This window comes from Carcharhinus amblyrhynchos, chromosome 13 (genome assembly GCF_965287045.1).
Source record: "Carcharhinus amblyrhynchos chromosome 13, sCarAmb.v2.hapA, whole genome shotgun sequence".
In the NCBI taxonomy this organism is placed as follows: domain Eukaryota; kingdom Metazoa; phylum Chordata; class Chondrichthyes; order Carcharhiniformes; family Carcharhinidae; genus Carcharhinus; species Carcharhinus amblyrhynchos.
In genome coordinates this window covers 5,738,612-5,758,109 of record NC_137336.1, presented here as the reverse complement: position 1 = coordinate 5,758,109, position 19,498 = coordinate 5,738,612, and the positions used below count along the sequence as shown (strand labels likewise).

Genomic DNA, 19,498 nt, shown 5'->3' with positions numbered 1-19,498 from the left:
CCCCAGGGGTCGGTGCTGGGGCCTCAGCTATTTACCATTTATATAGATGATCTGGAGGAGGGAACCGAGTGCAGGGTGTCGAAATTTGCTGATGACACCAAGATTGGGGGAAAGGCAAATTGTGCGGAGGGTGTGGAGAGTCTGCAGAAGGATCTAGATAGGCTGGGCGAATGGGCCAGGAAATGGCAAATGGAATTTAATGTTGGCAAGTGTGAGGTGGTCCACTTTGGTAGGAAGAATGGTAGGAAGGACTATTACTTACGTGGCGAAAAACTGCAGCAGGCGACGGTGCAGAGGGACCTCGGGGTCCTTGTGCATGAGTCGCAAAAACCCAGCTTGCAGGTGCAGCAGGTGGTCAGGAAGGCAAATGGGATGCTGGCCTTCATAGCGAGGGGGATTGAATATAAAAGTAGGGAGGTCTTGCTGCAGCTGTATAGGGCATTGGTGAGGCCGCAGCTGGAGTACTGTGTGCAGTTTTGGGCGCCGCACCTGCGCAAGGATATTTTGGCCCTGGAGGGAGTGCAGAGGAGGTTTACTAGGCTGATACCGGAGTTGAGGGGATTGAGCTATGAGGAGAGGCTGAATAAACTAGGCTTGTACTCGTTAGAGTTTAGAAGAATGAGGGGAGATCTCATTGAGACGTATAAGATGATGAATGGGATGGATAGGATAGAGGTGGAGAGACTCTTCCCGCTCAAAAAAGACAGTAGGACGAGGGGGCACAGCCTCAAGATAAAGGGGAGGCGGTTTAGAACGGAGTTGAGGAGGAACTTCTTCACTCAAAGGGTGGTGAATCTCTGGAATTCTCTGCCCGTTGAAGTGGTGGAGGCTGCCTCGCTAAATATTTTTAAGAAGCGGGTTGATGGGTTCTTGATAAGAGAGGGGATTAAGGGTTATGGGGAGAGGGCGGGAAAGTGGAACTGAGCTACAACAGATCAGCCATGATCTTATTGAATGGCGGGGCAGGCTCGAAGGGCTAGATGGCCTACTCCTGCTCCTATTTCTTATGTTCTTATCCTAAAATGTGCAGGTTAGATGGATTGACCATGATTGATTCACAGGGTTATGGGGTTAGGGTAGGGTGGATTGGGCCTTGGTAGGGCGCTCTTTTGGAGAGGACGCGCTAGACCGAATGGTTTCTTCTGAACTCTTTAGGTAGGGCTTAATTAAGAAATTAGATATGATTATTTGATAACGATTTGTGTCAACTTCTTCAATCTTTGAGAATCGTGTCTTCACATATCCTCCTTCCCAATCTGTTCTTAAATCTGCTGGGGGCCTCGACAGGCGATATAGCGACAGACATCACTGATCATAGGAATGGGATGTGGTTTGGTTTCTCTCCTTTCTAGCCTAAGATCACAAAGGGTGCTTGCAATCATTCAATTGACTTCCCTCATCCATCTTTGCAGGGGATCAGCAAAGCAGCAATCTTACTTAGAAACTTCTGGTATATGTTACACAGACCCGGATTTTTGTGCGTCAGGCTGACTCTGAAGATATTTATAAATGGCAACGGGACCTGAATCCTAGACTCAGGTTTTTAGTGCTGGCAATTTTCCTCAGTGCCGGATAAGAGTATAGGTAGTGAGCCCACACCATGCAACCTCAACTTAGTTAACACCACTGTTTCATAGCTACCACAATTTCTGTGGAGTTGGGCTTTTTTTTCCAGAAAGGCAAGTTTAAAAGGTCTTACATGTGCCCTTTCCCATGGCGCTCAAGCCACCTCTATGTCCACTCCATAGAACCATAGAAAATTACAGCTCAGAAACAGGCCTTTTGGCCCTTCTTGTCTATGCTGAACCATTTTTTGCTTAGTCCGACTGACCTACACTTGAACCCTATCCCTCCACACCACTCTCATCCATGAACCGTCCAAGTTTTTCTTAAATGTTTAAAGTGACCCTGCATTTACCACTTTATCCGGCAGCTCATTCCACACTCCCACTACTGTCTGCGTGAAGAAGCCCCCCGCCCCCCCCACTAATATTGCCTTTAAACTTTTCTCCTTTCACCCATAACCCATGCCCTCTGGTTTTTTTCTCCTCTAGTCTCAGTCGAAAAAGCATGCTTGCATTCACTCTATCTATACCCATCAAAATCTTTTACACCTCTATTCAAATCTCCCCTCATTCGTCTATGCTCCAGGGAATAAAGTCCTAACCTATTCAGTCTCTCTTTGTAACTCAGCTTCTCAAGTCCTTGTGAACCTTCTCTGCACTCTTTCAACCTCATTTACATCCTTCCTGTAACTAGGTGACCAAAACCGTACACAACTTCTTCACTCAAAGGGTGGTGAATCTCTGGAATTCTCTGCCCGTTGAAGTGGTGGAGGCTGCCTCGCTAAATATTTTTAAGAAGCGGGTTGATGGGTTCTTGATAAGAGAGGGGATTAAGGGTTATGGGGAGAGGGCGGGAAAGTGGAACTGAGCCACAACAGATCAGCCATGATCTTATTGAATGGCGGGGCAGGCTCGAAGGGCTAGATGGCCTACTCCTGCTCCTATTTCTTATGTTCTTATGTTCTTATGTTAAATCCAGCCTCACCCAACATATACTATGCACAGAACCACTGTGCCATATAATAACAGTTGGAAGTGTCGAAATGCCAAAAACAACTCACCCGTTCAAAAAAGTGCTATGAAAAACGGTTGTTCCTACAACCCTATAAAAATGTCAGTTAGGTAGAGCAGCATCATACTAATAAAAGAAGCTTTAAGCACTTCACAGCTCTTAATCTTGTCCAAATAAATAGTCACTGATAAAAGAAATAATAACTTACTATAACCTCATACAGATGCAAAGCAAAAAAGTAATCACTCACTTTAAATTTTTACAAACAGACTGCGCTGAGCTTTTGGAACTCAGCCAAGCATTCACAACGAACTGATCTGGGAAATGTATTAGCAGAAAAAGATGGCCAGACATCTGGTTTGTCACATGAGGTCATTAAGAATGCTTGGCATTGGAGATGGCATGGAGAGCAGGTGGGTGGATGGATGCAACTGAGTGAGGGTTTTAAGGCCTAACGTCTTTTAATACAACCAAGTAAACATTCGAAAGAACTGAGTCAGGCCCAGTAATCAGTCCACTTTTGAACTCACCCACCCCTACAATTTGCTTTTGGAGTCGATGAGCCCGATTTTCTCCTGCCAGTTCCCTCGCGCAAAGATTGTGCATAATAGGATTCTATAAACCTATAATTTGCCGGGTGTTAGAGATGGAAAGGTGGTAGGACTGGAGGGTCTCGATGACATTACTGTTACTAGAGAGGCGGTGCTCGACAGTCTGGAGGGGCTGATTGTGGACAAGTCCCCAGGACCGGATGGAATGCATCTGAGGGTTCTGAAAGAAATGGCGGAGGTGATAGTGGATGCCTTGGTGGTTATTTTCCAGACGTCGCTGGATTCCGGGGAAGTGCCAGAAGATTGGAAAGCGGCTAATGTTACACCGTTGTTTAAGAAGGGTGCCAGGCAAAAGGCGGGGAATTATAGGCTGGTTAGTTTAACGTCTGTTGTAGGTAAAATGTTAGAATCCGTCATGAAGGAGGGGAATTGCTTGATAGAGCAGACGCAGAACGGTTTCGTTAAGGGGAAGTCGTGTCTGACAAATTTACTGGAGTTCTATGAGGATGTGTCTAGGGCGGTGGATAGAGGAGAGCCGGTGGATGTGGTGTTTCTTGATTTTCAGAAAGCGTTTGACAAGGTACCTCAAGAGGTTACTGCAGAAGGTCAGGGGGCGTGGAGTTGGGGGTAGGGTGTTAGCGTGGATAGAGGATTGGTTGTCAAATAGGAGGCAGAGAGTGGGGGTTAATGGGTGCTATTCGGATTGGCGGTTGGTGACTAGTGGAGTGCCCCAGGGGTCGGTGCTGGGGCCTCAGCTATTTACCATTTATATAGATGATCTGGAGGAGGGAACCGAGTGTAGGGTGTCGAAATTTGCTGATGACACCAAGATTGGAGGAACGGCAAGTTGTGCGGAGTCTGCAGAAGGATCTAGATAGGCTGGGCGAATGGGCCAGGAACTGGCAAATGGAATTTAATGTTGGCAAGTGTGAGGTGGTCCACTTTGGTAGGAAGAATGGTAGGAAGGATTATTACTTACGTGGAGAAAAACTGCAGCAGGCGACGGTGCAGAGGGACCTCGGGGTTCTTGTGCATGAATCGCAAAAACCCAGCTTGCAGGTACAGCAGGTGGTCAGGAAGGCGAATGGGATGCTGGCCTTCATAGCGAGGGGGATTGAATATAAAAGTAGGGAGGTCTTACTGCGGCTATATAGGGCATTGGTGAGGCTGCAGCTGGAGTACTGTGTGCAGTTTTGGGTGCCGTACTTACGCAAGGATATTTTGGCCTTGGAGGGAGTGCAGAGGAGGTTTACTAGGCTGATACCGGAGTTGAGGGGGTTGAGCTATGAGGAGAGGCTGAATAAACTAGGCTTGTACTCGTTAGAATTTAGAAGAATGAGGGGGGATCTCATTGAGACGTAAAAGATGATGAATGGGATGGACAGGATAGAGGTGGAAAGACTCTTCCCGCTCAGAAAGGATAGTAGGACTAGGGGGCACAGCCTCAAGATAAAGGGGGGGGGGGGCGGTTTAGAATGGAGTTGAGGAGGAACTTCTTCACTCAAAGGGTGGTGAATCTCTGGAATTCTCTGCTCGTTGAAGTGGTGGAGGCTGCCTCGCTAAATATTTTTAAGACGCGGGTTGATGGGTTTCTGATAAGAGAGGGGATTAAGGGTTATGGGGAGAGGGTGGGAATGTGGAACTGAGCCACGACAGATCAGCCATGATCTTATTGAATGGCGGGGCAGGCTCGAAGGGCCAGATGGCCTACTCCTGCTCCTACTTCTTATGTTCTTATGTAAACCGAGGCAGGTTTGCTGAGTTGGCAAACTCTTCGACTTGAGACTATGTGCCTCAATAGCAAAAATCTGGCCCACCTTGTCTGAGATCTCTGCTCTTCTACAAATTCTGGTCCTTTGAGCATCACCAATTTTAAATCACTCCGCTATCATCATGTGACTTTGGCTGTCTACAGCCTAGGCTCTAAAATTCCAATTCTTATTATGACAGTCCTTCAAGTCCCCCTGTTTGATCAAGTTTTGGGGTATCTATCTTAACATCTCCTCATCTAACTCAGTGTCAATTTTTGTTTAGTAACAATCCTATCAAACTACATGGACATTTTCCTAAGGGCAGTCCATAGGTACAAGTTGTTTTTGCTGATGCCTTTCCACACTTGGACATTAGTGGATCTTTTCCCTTCTTGACACTTTAGAACATTCAATACAAGTATAAAGATGGGGCAATAGGAATAATCTCACGTCATTATGACTGTACACTAAGCAGACGAGGCAATGGAATTCTTTTTATCTTATTTTCCAGCTGTAATGCCAAAGAGCATATTCACTAATGGAAAAGACATTTCTTTACTTTGTCACAAAGCCTGTTTCAACAAGGAAATCTGTACATACTCTTGAAATAACTGAAACATTAAACAAAAAGACAGGAGATCTAAGGCTCTATTTCTTTCATAATCCAAGTCTGACGTACAACAGGACAAGATGAATCAATACCTGCCTCAGTAATTCTTTAACATTCATAACAAAAATCCAATCCTGGCAAAAAAAATCTGCTAAAATCAATGCCTTAAAGGAACAGGATTCTAGCTTAAGTAAAGACAGAGAGATCGGCCTCGATCAGTGTTTAGTACAATGTGTGTACTGAGCTTATATAGGACCAGAAGGTCATTCAGTCCCTCAAGCCTGTTTCGCCATTCAACAAGATCATAGCTGCTTTGTATTGTAACGCCATCCAAAGGTCTTCCCACTGAAGATTTAATTAGGATAGCAGCAGGAAGGCGGACAGGTCCCAACCTGGCATGCTTCTGCCTGAAAAATAGCCCTTGCCAGGAGGAGTTTTAATTCCTGCCCCGTGTCCTGCATTCAGAGTTTAGTGGAGGGATCCCTTAAGAAAAAGTTAGTGTAAATGGTCACAATGGAAGGCACAGACTGGACCCAGTTAAATTAATTTTCAGAAATTAACATAATACATAAAAGACATTTCATCAGCTGCTGCTTTCTTGTCTTGTTGCAGCCCTACCCTGCCATCTGTTGCACTAAGTTTAAACTACCCGACTGGAACCATTACCTGGAAGCAGCTGTGGAATTCATCAATTCCAGAACAACTTATAGAATCAGATAAGTAACTTGAGAACAGATGATAGCCCCATCCTGCTGAAAGTCAAACCTAATCAACAGGTGGGATGAGGAAACATGGGAATGTTTGGATCAGAACAAAGAATGTGGCATGAAAGGTCCATTGACCTGCGACAAATGTGGACTCAAATCTCACTGCAAAGACTTGAAGATTTAATTCCAGGGTGACACTTCATTGCAGAGGGAGCGCTGTATTGTTGGAGGTGCCATCTTTAAGATGTCAAACTTGGCCCTGTCTATTTTTCCTGCTAGACTCAAAAGACCCCATGACACAATTCTGAAGAAGAGCAGAGGACTTCTCCCTGGTGTCCCAGCCATTATTATTTGTAAACCAACAGCACCAAGTCAGCACAGTGGCACAGAAGTTAGCACTGCTGCCTCATAACACCAGGTAATTCTGGCCTTGGGTGCCTGTCTGTGTGGACGTTGCACATTCTCCCCATGTCTGTGTGACCTTCCTCTGGGTGCTCTGGTTTCCTCCTACAGTCCAAAGATTAGGTGTAGGTTAGGTTAATTGGCCATGCTAAATTGTTCCTTAGTGTAAATGGGACTAGTACGGTAAATATTCAGGTTATAGGGATAGGGCCTGGGTAGGATAGTTGTTGGCGCATACTCAATGGGCCAAATGGCCTCCTCCTGCACCGTAGGGTTTTTAAGATTGTATTATTTAAAGGACAAAACAAATCTGGCCGTTATTACACCCATGGGATCTTGCTGTGCTCCACATATTACAACAATGGCTACACTTCAAAAGTAGACCATTGGCTGTAAAGCACTTTGGGGCATCCTGAAGTCATAATACGTGCTATGTAGATGCAAGTCTTTCCTTTACTGTGCATCTGATGGTCTTTGTTTCTGGTGGCATCTAAAGCATAAAATTGTTTCATTACTTGAAGCTTTGCCTGTGGTAAAACCACTAGACTTTAACAAAGAAAACCAAAAACAGAAATAATAAGACTTGTGTGAATTATACTTTGAAATGGTAGTTTTGGTGGAAAATGATTCATTTTGTCTATGTCCCAATATCACCCCCTCCCATTCACTATATTTTCACATTCCATATTTTACTGTTTTTTTTTAGCAATTCTTTCCCAAGGCATGTGCAGAAGTACATTGTTTAGCTAAATGGTAATCAACATTCATCAGAATCTAAATTTAAATCTGAAGAGTTATCTCATAAACTATGTGTAGATTTAAAGGGGTTCCTTTTTTCCCTGCAAAGAGTTAATTAAAAAAAGAATTTCTATTCAATGAAGAATTTGAATAGAGAACTGCTTGCTAAACTTTAAGCATTAGAATGCCTGCAGGGATAATTAGTGCTTTGAAAATGGAGACTGTACAGATGCTACCTTCCAAAAAGCCTATGGCTGCAAATGTCATTTGACATGACAGCTATGCAATTGAATCATTTATCTAAGAAAATATGGGCCTTGCAACTCCCCGATAAAACTAAAAAAAAACTCCCCACCATTGCAAAATACTGCACACTCAGATAGATTTAGTAACAAACCCTCCCTCAACATTAAAAGGATTAAACCACTTTTCATATAAGAAAAATACTAAAGATAGGGCAGTAAAATACTGGGTTCTCCTGCTCAGGGTAAAAAAGTCAATTATTTGAACAAAGGGCTAACTTTTGGATTTCAAGACCCATTAGTTCCAAGTGGCAGACTTTCAATAACATCTCCCCTTAGGACAGAGTTAAGTTCCACAGATGTGAATTTATCTTTAACATTGAAATGCACTATTAGTTAGAATGCTTTAGTTTAAACTTGTCAGAACATAATACTCATCAAGTGACTGAAGCCAATGGCTCAGGGCAAAAAGGGTCAGTACTACCACCTCAGAGTAACATGGAACAGGCAATAAATGTTGGTCAGTGTCGAATAAGAACTGGTTTGTAGTTATGGGGAATATATAATTGGCTTTGGTATACCCAGATTTGAATACTGACAGTTCAGGTGCCCATTTGCCCCATTGAGACTGCACCAACAACAATCCGACTCAGGCCCTTTCTCCATAATCCCACTCATTTACCCTGCTAATCCCCATGACATTACAGGTCAATTTAGCACGGTCAATCCACCTAACCTGCACATCTTTGAAGTGTGGAAGGAAACCAGAGCACCTGGAGGAAACCCATGCAGACATGGGAAGAAAGTGCAAACTCCACACAATCACCCGAGGCCAGAAATGAACCCGGGTCCCTGGCTTTGAGAGGCAGCAGTGCTAACCACTGTGCCACCCGGGAAGTAGGAACGTTTCACTACCTTAAGAGTGGTTCATAAATAAGATCAGAGTTTGAAGCTATGGCCACTGTTCAGCAATCACTAGGAAGGAAAAGGAGAATATGTTGATTGGATTAGATGGGAGGGGTTGGGAGAAGGAGTGTGTGAAGCACAAACAATAGAATGGACTTGCTGAACCGAACAGCCTGTTTCGCTACTGTAAAAACTAATGAGTACCATGAAAAGCTGAAAATAGCATTTGGGAGGTAAAGCGTTAAGCTTCCTGCTGACATTACCTTGAGCATTCAGGGCAGCTGACATTCACTCCCCTTGCAACAGGATGTCTATTTATTGATTAACATCCTGAGCTCTGAAAGGATTTCACAGCTGAATCTGTAATTTTATATTACATTTCATGGCATGGTGCCTGTGAATTATGAGATACAATATTCCATGACCAGTTAGATCAGTGAACACAAGAAAGGCTCTTCTCTGACACGCATTTGTTAAAAATCCCCAGTCCATTCCACATATTACAATAATGGCAAAGGAATAAGTTGAGAACAAAGGACCACTATTCATTTTCAGTGCTCCTGCCGGAATTACAGAAATGGAACACTGTCCTTAAGGAGTTAAATAAAAAACTGGCAGACTACTCCAAGATAGCTAGTATAGGGACATTAAATAGTATGGGGATTTCAAAAAGATCTATATATTAAATCTGTTATTCAGCAGCAATGATGGTTCACAGAACATTTTGATTCTATTTTGTTTTCAACAACCACTCAGCAATACATGCCCTCTTGCCTTTTTAGTGTCACATCCCTCTGAAAATCATGGCACAGTCCACTGAGCCACTGGTGAAGAAGGGGTGGGGGAGGGGGAAAATTTTGTACACCTTTGCAAAATTCTATACTCTTACAGTCTGTAACCTAGCTGACATGCAACTAACTGAACATTTCAACCCCAGAAATAAACTCCAATTTAAATATTAAGTTGCTCTGATCGCCTGCTTCAAAATCATTTCACTGGCAAACTGATGTTTGAAATTACCATTGCTGGCTGCTGCTGCTACGGCATTTTAAAAATGTATCTTAACCACCGACATTATATGCAACCAGTAGAATTCAGTGTTTGCAAAAAATGTGATGCTGAATTGCACACAACTCTTTAGATTGAAAAAATATCTGATGCATCATAATGCAAGCATTTGTTACAGCACAATGTAGTATCTTGGGAGTGGCATTATTAAAGCCATGATTAATTTATTGAATGGAGTGGTGGTGTGGAGAGAGATTTGAGTAGAACCAGGCCACCTTCTGGTGGGAAAGATAGCACAGGAAATATCAAAGACTGAGCTGCACCGACTTCATCTGCTGAAAAGCTTGCGACATCTCAGGGGAAAGGAACAGCAGAAAAAACATTGATGAAATGTAAGGGGGCTATAGTCACAGACCCAGGAATCTAAAAGACATACCCCCTCAAATTTGCTGATCTACAAATCTAAGCCAACATGTTTCATACAGAGTCGGTTAGCTGCTAAATGTTTTTTTCCCAAATAAACAGGATTAAGTACCAGTTGCTACATCATTTAAAATGGCATAGTCCACTGAGCCACTGGCAATACATTAAAAAAGCTGCTTCAGCAGCAGTGGTCAATCAAGTACACTGGTGCTGCCACCCTCAGGAACAAACTACATCTTACAATGATATTGAAAGCAGCATTGCACAGGATTGCTAAACTACATTACAAAAATAAAAATGCAATTAAAGATTTTAGAAGGTTGCTGCGTTCACTATACCACTGGGTTAAAGACAAGCCTTTTCATCACAGAAAAAAAAAACATGGGTTTCCTGTGGGACCAGCTAACAATAATAAATCTAAGCAGCAAACAATCCCACTGTTCTTCCTGCTCAAAATTACTAACTGCTTCAGGATGCAGCATCTATTTTTCAATACATTTCTGTTGATATGTATTTGGGAAAATAAATCTTGTTCACCACCCTGATTAAAACCATCTTTTGGTGCAGTCTGATCTGTATAGCCTTGTCAGCATAATAAATTGCTGCAGTCTCTTTGTCTCTTTTCTGACCTCGACTCCTGCTCCACCCGCTATTCCAAGGTGTTTTTTTGTTGCTGACGTGGTGGATTTTCATTTCCTTGACAGCTTTAACTGCAGCCTGCGTCAGATATTTAGCACTCAGCAGTACAATCTGTGCAATGGTGATAATCACAGCATGCTTAACCTTACTGCTTTCCTGTGTTGGCTTCACAGAATAATTGTGGGGCTGGGGGTGGTGGTGATGGGGTGGGGGGGGGGGGGGTGCAATCAAATTAAACGCACAGTGAGAGACACCAAATGCACTCACTCCCCCTCTGCCTTATACCTGCATCCTAAAGGCAACGTGCTAATTACAGCAAATGGGCAGCTAAAGGGACATTTGTCCTTGGCTGAGAAGAACTCTTGTTTCAAGGTATGCTGTATTATTTATATGCACGTCCAGACTAACAGATTAAAATGCACAAGCTGGGAGGTGGAGGGGGGGAAGGACATGTAGAATGGGAGGTTTACAGAAAGCAGAATCAGAATATTTTTTTCCCCAATCTGCAGCTGCCAACAGCAATGAACACTCCCAGTTCTAAGATGGTGTCAGTCAGTATTATACAGTACACTCCTCCGCTCCTCTTACAGCTTAAATCCCAGTGTAAGCACAGCACCATCTGGTGTTAAAAATCACTATTTCTATTCCCTACAATCGAACAAATTTTAGTAACCAATCTCATTTTTCTCCTGCCAAAATGGCACTGACACAGCGCCTATAATGCTTTTTAATGCAGTTCCATGTTACTTTTCAAAAATCTAACATTTTTTTCTGTATTCTTCCCACTTCACTACAGCTATTACTTGTGATTATCAAGTTGAATATTGCAATTACAAACAGAAAATGCTGCCAAAAGGCAGCAGACCGAGCAGAATATGAAAACAAGGCAGGTCATGTTCTTTCAACAGATCTGGAAAGTTTTGCTGTCTTTTCTAGTTTGGATACCAATACACACGATGTCTAAATTCAACATTAAATGTTTTTTTTTACTGCAGATTGTCAACATGCTTAATTATTAATTTGACTATTAATGAAGGAGGTTACCCATGATAAATCAAACATTCTTATATATCTCGTGATATATAAAGCCAGGGAGAAAATATTTAGTAAATCCCTATCTGCCTGTACAACTCAAACTTTCTATACTGACAACACGCACTCATCTATAATCTGATATGAAAGATCCAATAGATTGCATTCCACGGTTTTGGAATCTTATGCCATTATAACTTGACACATTGATTTAAAATGGTTACCAAGCAGCACAGGTCCACATAACTTGAGAATCCACGCTAATTCACATGCTCTACTCTGGACCCGAGTTCATCACTTCTACTTCCCCTCTTTTTCTTTTTTCCTCTTCTTCTCTCCGAGACCCTCATTCTTCTCATCATGTCGACTTCCACTTTTCTCCTCTCTGATAGGAGGCCCCTACACTCTCCATCCCCACTACCCTGATAACTGCCAAATAATAGCAATAATGTTTGAGGTTGCGTGGTTGTTTGTGGGCAAATAGTAGTACAATGACATCTTTGGAGCCTTCAACATCGTTGAAGATGAACTTCTCGCCAAGGCCATCCCCACACCCTCATTTCTTACCTTCAAAAAACCGCACAACCTCAAACATACCATTGTTCGCAGCAAACCACCCAGCCTTCAAGAGAACAGCAACCACCACACCACACAACCCTGCCACAGCAACCTCTGCAAGACATGGTAGATCATCAACATGGATGCCATCATCTCACGTGAGAACATCAGCCACCAGGTACACGGTACGTACTCTTGTGACTCGGCCAACGTTGCCTTCCTGATACGCTACAGGAAAGGATGTCCTGAGGCACGATACATTGGTGAGACCGTGCAGACGTTATGACAACAGATGAATGGACACCATTCGACAATCAGCAGGCAGGAGTACTCCCTTCCTGTTGGGGAACACTTCAACACTCAAGGGCATTCAGCCTCTGATCTTCAGGTAAGCGTTCTCCAAGTCTGCCTTCAAGACACACAACGATGCAGAATCGCTGAGCAGAAACTAATAACCAAGTTCCACACATGAAGACAGCCTCAACTGGGATCTTTGGCTCATGTCACGCTACATGTAACTCTTACGACTTGCCTGGATTTGCAAAAATCCTACTATCTGTCCTGGCTTGAGACAATTCACACCATTTTAACCGTGCTCAACCCTCTCTCCACTCACATTGTCTGCACCCGTTAAGACTTGATTACCCGTTAAGACTTGATTACCCGTTAAGACTTGATTACCCGTTAAGACTTGATTACCCGTTAAGACTTACATTCCAACCATTATCTTGTAATTCAGTCTGTGTCTATATATGCCCTGTTTGTGGATCCAACTCTCCACTCCCCTGAAGGGGCAGCGCTCCAAAAGCTCGTGCTACCAAATAAACCTGTTGGACTTTAACCTGGTGTTGTGAGACTTCTTAGTGTATAAGGCTTTGCAATAAAATATGGAAATATAGTACTTGTTTTCTTATCTAATCTGACCGTTAAAGGGATTTCATGCTGAGTTCTGAATAGGTCTTCGTCAACAGGGACGAGATGAGACACCCGAGTTGTGGAGTCTGGAAAGTTGCCGGGAGGACATAGGGAACAGCAGTGCAATAAACCACAGCATGTATTTAACTTCAACAAATTTGAATTCAGTTCAAACAAATTTGCAAAGTAAAATGCTGGTATGAGCGAGCTTCCAACCACCAAGGTACCCTACTTGTATCACCAAGGCATTGCCTTTCTCTGCCTCAGCTGCCCTGTCGTTGAAATCGATCCATACCTTATGTTGCCTCTAGCCTTGGTAATTCTTTTCTTAACTGTCCTCTAAAATTCTACCCCCACCATAAACTTCAGCTCCAGACTTTGCAGCCCATATTCTAATGTACAAGGTGTCCCATTCGAGTTAGCTCCATGCTCGCTGATCTACATTGGCTTCCAGCCTGGCAATGCCTCTACTTTAATACTCTGATACTTTTTCTTCAAATCTCTCCACACCCTCATTTTCCCCCAGCCCTATAACCCTCTGAAGTCTCTGCGCTCCTCCAATTCTGGTCTTTTGTATCCCTAGTTTTAATTACCCTACCACTTGCAGTGTCTTCAGTTGTCTAGACAGCAAGCACTGGAATTTTCTCCCTAAAGCTTTCTACTTCTTTCTCTTCCTTTAAGATGCATCTTAACACCTACATTTTTGAACAATGTTTTGGTCACCTATACCAAAATCGCATGAGGCTCACTCTTTCGTAAAGCTCGAGAAGGATCTTGGGGCATTCTACTACAGGTTATATGTAAATAAAAGTTTTTAATTTTGTAACCATGATAACACTGTCTAGAATTAAAATTTTATTGAAACAAAATCTATAAGTAAGGAAAAACATGCATAAATTTCCTACCTTCATTCATGTCGATGATTGCATTCTTCTTCTGTTTTTCTAGTCTCTCCTTCTCTGCTTTCTCTTTGGCAAGTTTGGCCCTTTTGATTTTCTCTTCAGCTTCTTTCCGTTTCTTGTTCTCCATTACGGATTGCTGAGAATGATACAAGAGCACTTACAAGAACGAAATGCATTTTATAACACCTTTCAGGGTCTCAGGACATCCCAATGTGTTTACAACTAATGATGTACTTTTGAAATGTAGTCACTGTTGTACTGTAGGACATGTAGCAGATACTCTGCGCACAACAAGGTGAATGACCAGATAATGTGTTTTAGGGCTATTGATTGGGAGGGAATTAAAGAAAAACATTTCAAGAGATGTGGGCTTCACTGGCCAGGTCAGGTTTTGTTAGCGATATGTAATTGCCCTTAATGGTGGTAAAGTGGTTAGCATTGCTTCCTCACAGCACTAGGAATCCAGGTTCAATCCTGGCTTAGGTCACATTCTCCCCATGTCCGTGTATGTTTACTCTGAGTGCTCCAGTTTGCTCCTACAGTCCAAAGGTATGTGGGTTAGGTTGATTGTCCATGCTAAATTACCCCTTAGCATCAGTGAGATTAGATTGATAAATAGTGGGGTTACGGGGATAGGGCCTGGGTGGGATTGTTGTCAGGGCAGGCTTGATGGGCTGAATGGCCACTTTCTGCACTGTCGGGATTCTATACAAACACTGTTCTTCAAAATAGTGTCACAGGTTCTTTGCTATCTACCTGACAAGAAAGATAGCATCTCAGTTAAATGCCTGAATCAAAAGACTGCACCACTGCTATTGCAGCACTCTTTCAGTAGTGCATTTTAGTTCAGATATTGTGCTCAAGTCTCTGAGCAACATTTGAACTCAATCTCCTAACTCAGGCACAAGAGCACTGCCACTGAGCTAGTGATGCCATTGTGGTGAACATGTGACAGGCACCACAAAGTCCAAGGTTCAAATATCAATTAATAAAATGTTAATTATTCAAGCTGTTATGGGTTCAGTGTCTAGAATTTGACAACGTCAGAAAATCCCACTGGTGTGCACAGCCGGAATGTTTGTCCAATGCTTGTCCAACTATGATGGCCCTGCCATTATGTTTGCAAGGTTATTCCGACTTGCAAGAAAGAAGTAATGGTCTTCATGTTCCATTAGTAAGATAGAGCAGCTCTTCAATCGTCAGTGTCAGTCACTGAGCCTGCCTCAGGCTGTCAGCTTTCATCAAAAATGCCATTTTAGAGACACCTTGATCCCACTTATCCTGCTCTCTCCAACCTAAGGAAGATTACTATTTGGCTGCAAAAACGAGGAGAGCGCATTGGGAGCCTTTCAATTAAAGGTGAACAACACATTCACCATGACATGTGCAAATGGATTGCCATCATTCTTTTGATTTAAGCACAAACACATATTGAGCTTAATCAAATAGTGGTTTCACCCATTGGGGGTGTGGGCTTCAGAGACAGTTACATGTGTCACAGTTAACACTGAACCATGAATACACGAAGCATGTTTTCATACCCAGCCTCTCGTTAGTGTCTTCCAGTTGAAGTTGTCACCACCTCTAAACTAGACAAAGGATAAATGCCTCCAACAGAACATTTCAGAAAGTGCAAGCCACGTAGCACCAATGCTGTGTGGCAGAGTTATTTAATGTCAACTGAAAATCCACAGTACAGTGTTCAACTCTGGGCACTACACTTAAAGAAAGGTTGTTAAAACCTTGGAAAGGTTGAAGAGAAGATCAAGTCAAATGGTACAAGGGATAAGGAAGTTCAGTTGAGTGGAGGGACTGGAATTGGCATTATTCTCCTTTGGTTGGAAAACATTAAGAGGAGCTTTGATTGGGGTGCTCAAAGCCAAAAGACTCTAAGAAGCATGCACCGTCCACATCCTTCAACGATAGGTCAGTGCAGGTCAAAGCCCATCTCCCCTCCAAGCATTTCTTCTTGTCAGAGATCTAACTCTCAGCTTGGTCCTGAATGGTACATATGGACTAAAGCTGAATACCTACGAATTTCAAACCATGACTTAGCTTTATTGGTAGAGGAAGAGGGTAACAAAGCAAGGGTGTTATTCTAATTCTTTTTAAATCCTGGGTTAGGCCTCAGCTGCAGTATAGTATTTAATTCTGGGTACCCCCCCCCCCCCCCCCCCCCCGCCCCTTAGGAAGGGTGTCAACCCCTGGGGAGATTGAAGAAGGGATTTTGTCTAACGGCCAAGGGACGAGGAAGCTCAGTTGTGTGAAGAGACTGCAGTCCTTAGGATGGAAAAGATGAAGAGAAATTTTGATTGGGCTGCTCAAAATCAAGAAGAGTTTTGACAGAGCAAATGAAGACAAACTGTTTCTCGTAAAAGATGAGTTGTTGGCCAGAGATTTAAGGTGATTGGCAAAGAGCCAGAATTGACATGAGGAAACTTTTTTCTCTTTTACACAAATGTTTGTGATCTGGAATGCATTACCTAAATCGTGGTAAAAGCAGTAGAATTTAAAAGAGAATTAGTTCAGTATTTGATGGTAACAAAAATAATTATAGGTCTACAGACAAAGATTGGGATTAATTAGATTACTCTATCAAAGAGCTGGCACAGACATGATGGGCTGAATGGCTTAATATATCCTGTATCATTTTCATTCCATGAAGGAAAACTGAACATGATTTGTTTCTGGCCACAAGTTTAACTTACGTTGAGTTCTTGGTGTCATTAATGTCAGATGGGGAAGATCAAGTGCCCTTTGCCTCTGTGTGGAACTGGCCTGATAGAAAGTGTCCAGGCTGAAGGTAGCATTCACCAACTTGGGACCAAAAGATGACACCCTGCACCAAATCTTAAGAGTAGGCATTTCACCATTCTATTGCTTCATTTGCATTTACTTAATCACTTACCAAAAACATACTCTTGAAGTTACTAAGATCACCAAAGAATTCTTCAACAGAAGTTTTCTTGGTGTCAAAGACAAAGTATTGACCAAGTTCTTCAAAATCCTCCTCCATGGTTTTATGCATTCCTGATAGTTTTTCAAACTGTTCCTTTGCAACCTGCACAAAACTGTGCCAAGGCTTTAATTAAGGAAAAATTACCTTGAATATGACAAGGCACAAACTCACAATATCAGACAATTTCTCATTAACACAGATCAATGTTATTAATGCTGATATGGGAACGATAACTAACTCAGTTCATCTAGTTTACATCACTGACGGTGAATTGCACTATAAAACTAAGCAATATTCCAATGAGCATGAGAATAAAAATGCTGGAAATATTTAGCAGGTCTGGCAGCATATATGGAGAGAAACAAGGTTAACATTACAGGTCAATAACATTTCATTTCCTTCTAAGCTCTGATAACAGGTCATTGACCTGAAGCATCAACTCTCTTTCTCTCCACACATGTTGCCTCACCTAGTGAATATTTCCAGCATTTTTTGTTTTTACTTCAAATTTCCAACATCCACAGTATCATGCTTTTGTTGCAGTGAACATGAGAAAACCAAAAACCGCTCAATCGAAAAATGAACAAAGCTGATTTAAGCGACTTCTTCGACATTTTTTTGCTAGGCTCACCCACTGCATTGGGATTTACATGCATTGCAACATACCTGACTTTGAGTGTCATCTTAAAAGCATACAGATATGTACATCTCTTTCCATCATAATAAAATCCTATTTGAATATACTTCATCCATTAGCTACTTCTGAGGAAGTGATCATTAAACATAACCATTCGACTCCTGACTTTGGTCTTCTAGATAGTGGACTGCATTAGGGTTAGAGTTAGGTTAGGCTTAGGCTTTTGGAAGTTAGGTGCGCGACCTGCTGTAGAATTTGAGTTTTGATCTACTCTTGAATCCACAATATTTCTATTTTTCTTTAATTCATTCGTGGAACTTGGACATCTCTGGCAAAGTGAGCATTCTTTATTAGCTTAAGCTTCTGGTCAATAGTAACTCCTCAGAATATGGCAGTCATAATGCCATCAAATGTCACGGGGAGATGGCTAGGTTCTCTCTTGTTGGAAATGGCCATTGCTTGGCACTTGTATAGGACAAGTAGTACTTGCTGCGTCTCAGCCCAAGCCTGAACGTTGTCTGGATTTTACTGCATTCAGGTATGGACTTCTGGTTGTTTTTACACTACCTACCCTCTGTAAAATTGCCATCCACAACTCGGCTATCTTTTAACTTGCACCAAGTCCCATTCCTCTACCAACCATTTGTTCATTGACCTACACTGCCCTTCAGTCAAGCAATATCTTGATTTTAAAATTCTCATCCTGGTTTTAAAATCTCCCCATGGTTTTGCCTCTCCTCATCTCTGTAATCTTCACCAGCCTCACAACAATCAAACTGCTCTAATCCTGTTTTCTTGAGCACCCCAATTCTAATTTACTCTATTGCTGGTGGCCACACCTTCAGCTGCCTAAACTATGGAATATAATTTCTATCTCACTTTCCTCCTATAAAACCTGTCTTAGTACCTACTTTAACCAAGCTTTTGGTCAGGAGTTAATATTTTCCTTGCAGCTCAGTGTCATATTTTGTTTTATTATGCATCTGTAAGGCACCTTGGGATATTTTATTACTTATATTTATGTAGCACGTTTAATGTAAGTTGCTGTTCGATGTCTGAGAAGTTGTGAATGATACTAAGCACTGCGAAGATCTCACTTATGACCTTTTGTCAAGAAGGATTCTGATGATGATTGGGCCAGAGGACACTACCCTGAGGAATTCCTTTGGCAATGTCCAGGGGCTGAGATGAACAACCCCTCAACAACCACAGCCATTTTCCTAAGGTTTTCCTTTTGATTCCCACTAACTTCAATTTTGCTAGGGCTCCTTAATACCATGCTCAGATCAATAGTACCTTGGTGTCAAGGGCAGTCACTCTCTCACCTCTGGAATTCAGTTCCTTTGGCAATGTTTAGACCAAGATCTGGAGAGTTTTATTTTATTAATTTATAGGATATGCAAGTCACTGACAGGCCAACATTTATTGCCCATCCATAGTTGCCCAAGGGCAGTTGAGAGTGAACCACATTGGCTAAGGCTCTGGGGTCACATGCAGGTCAGACTGGGTAAGGATGCCAGATTTCCTTTGCTAACGGACATTAGTGAACCAGATGGGTTTTTCACACAATTAGCAATGGTTTCATGGTCATCTGTAGATTCTAAAATCCAAATTTTTTCTTTGAATTCAAATTCCACAATCTACTGTGGCAAGATTCAAACCCAGGTCCCCAGGACATTAGCTGAGTTTCTGGATCAATAGTCTAGCGATAATACCTCTAGGCCTTTGCCTCACCAAATGGCAGATCACTCCCTGTTCCTCTGCTATATCCAAACATTGGCGCACAGCACTCAAGTCGTTCTGGCCTTGCATTCTGGAATTCTCTCCCTAAACCGCCTTGTCTCATCTTTCCTCATTTTAAAAGCCTTCCCCCAAAACATGGATTGCTTAACCAATCACAGCTGTTAAGGATCCACCATCTGAGTGATAAGTGATATATCT

At 42.4% G+C, this 19,498-nt stretch overlaps 1 protein-coding gene across 1 annotated transcript in view; it reads right to left on the bottom strand.

The window, feature by feature from the left end:
- Positions 1–19,498, bottom strand: part of LOC145351668 (protein diaphanous homolog 1-like) — a 98,908-nt gene that overhangs the window by 56,106 nt on the left and 23,304 nt on the right. Inside the window, exons 7-8 of the mRNA XM_080201228.1 lie at positions 16,870–17,034; positions 13,965–14,097 (exon numbers count right to left, since the gene is read on the bottom strand). Coding sequence (XP_080057354.1) covers positions 13,965–14,097; positions 16,870–17,034 — 298 coding nt within the window. The remainder of the gene's footprint in view (positions 1–13,964; positions 14,098–16,869; positions 17,035–19,498) is intronic.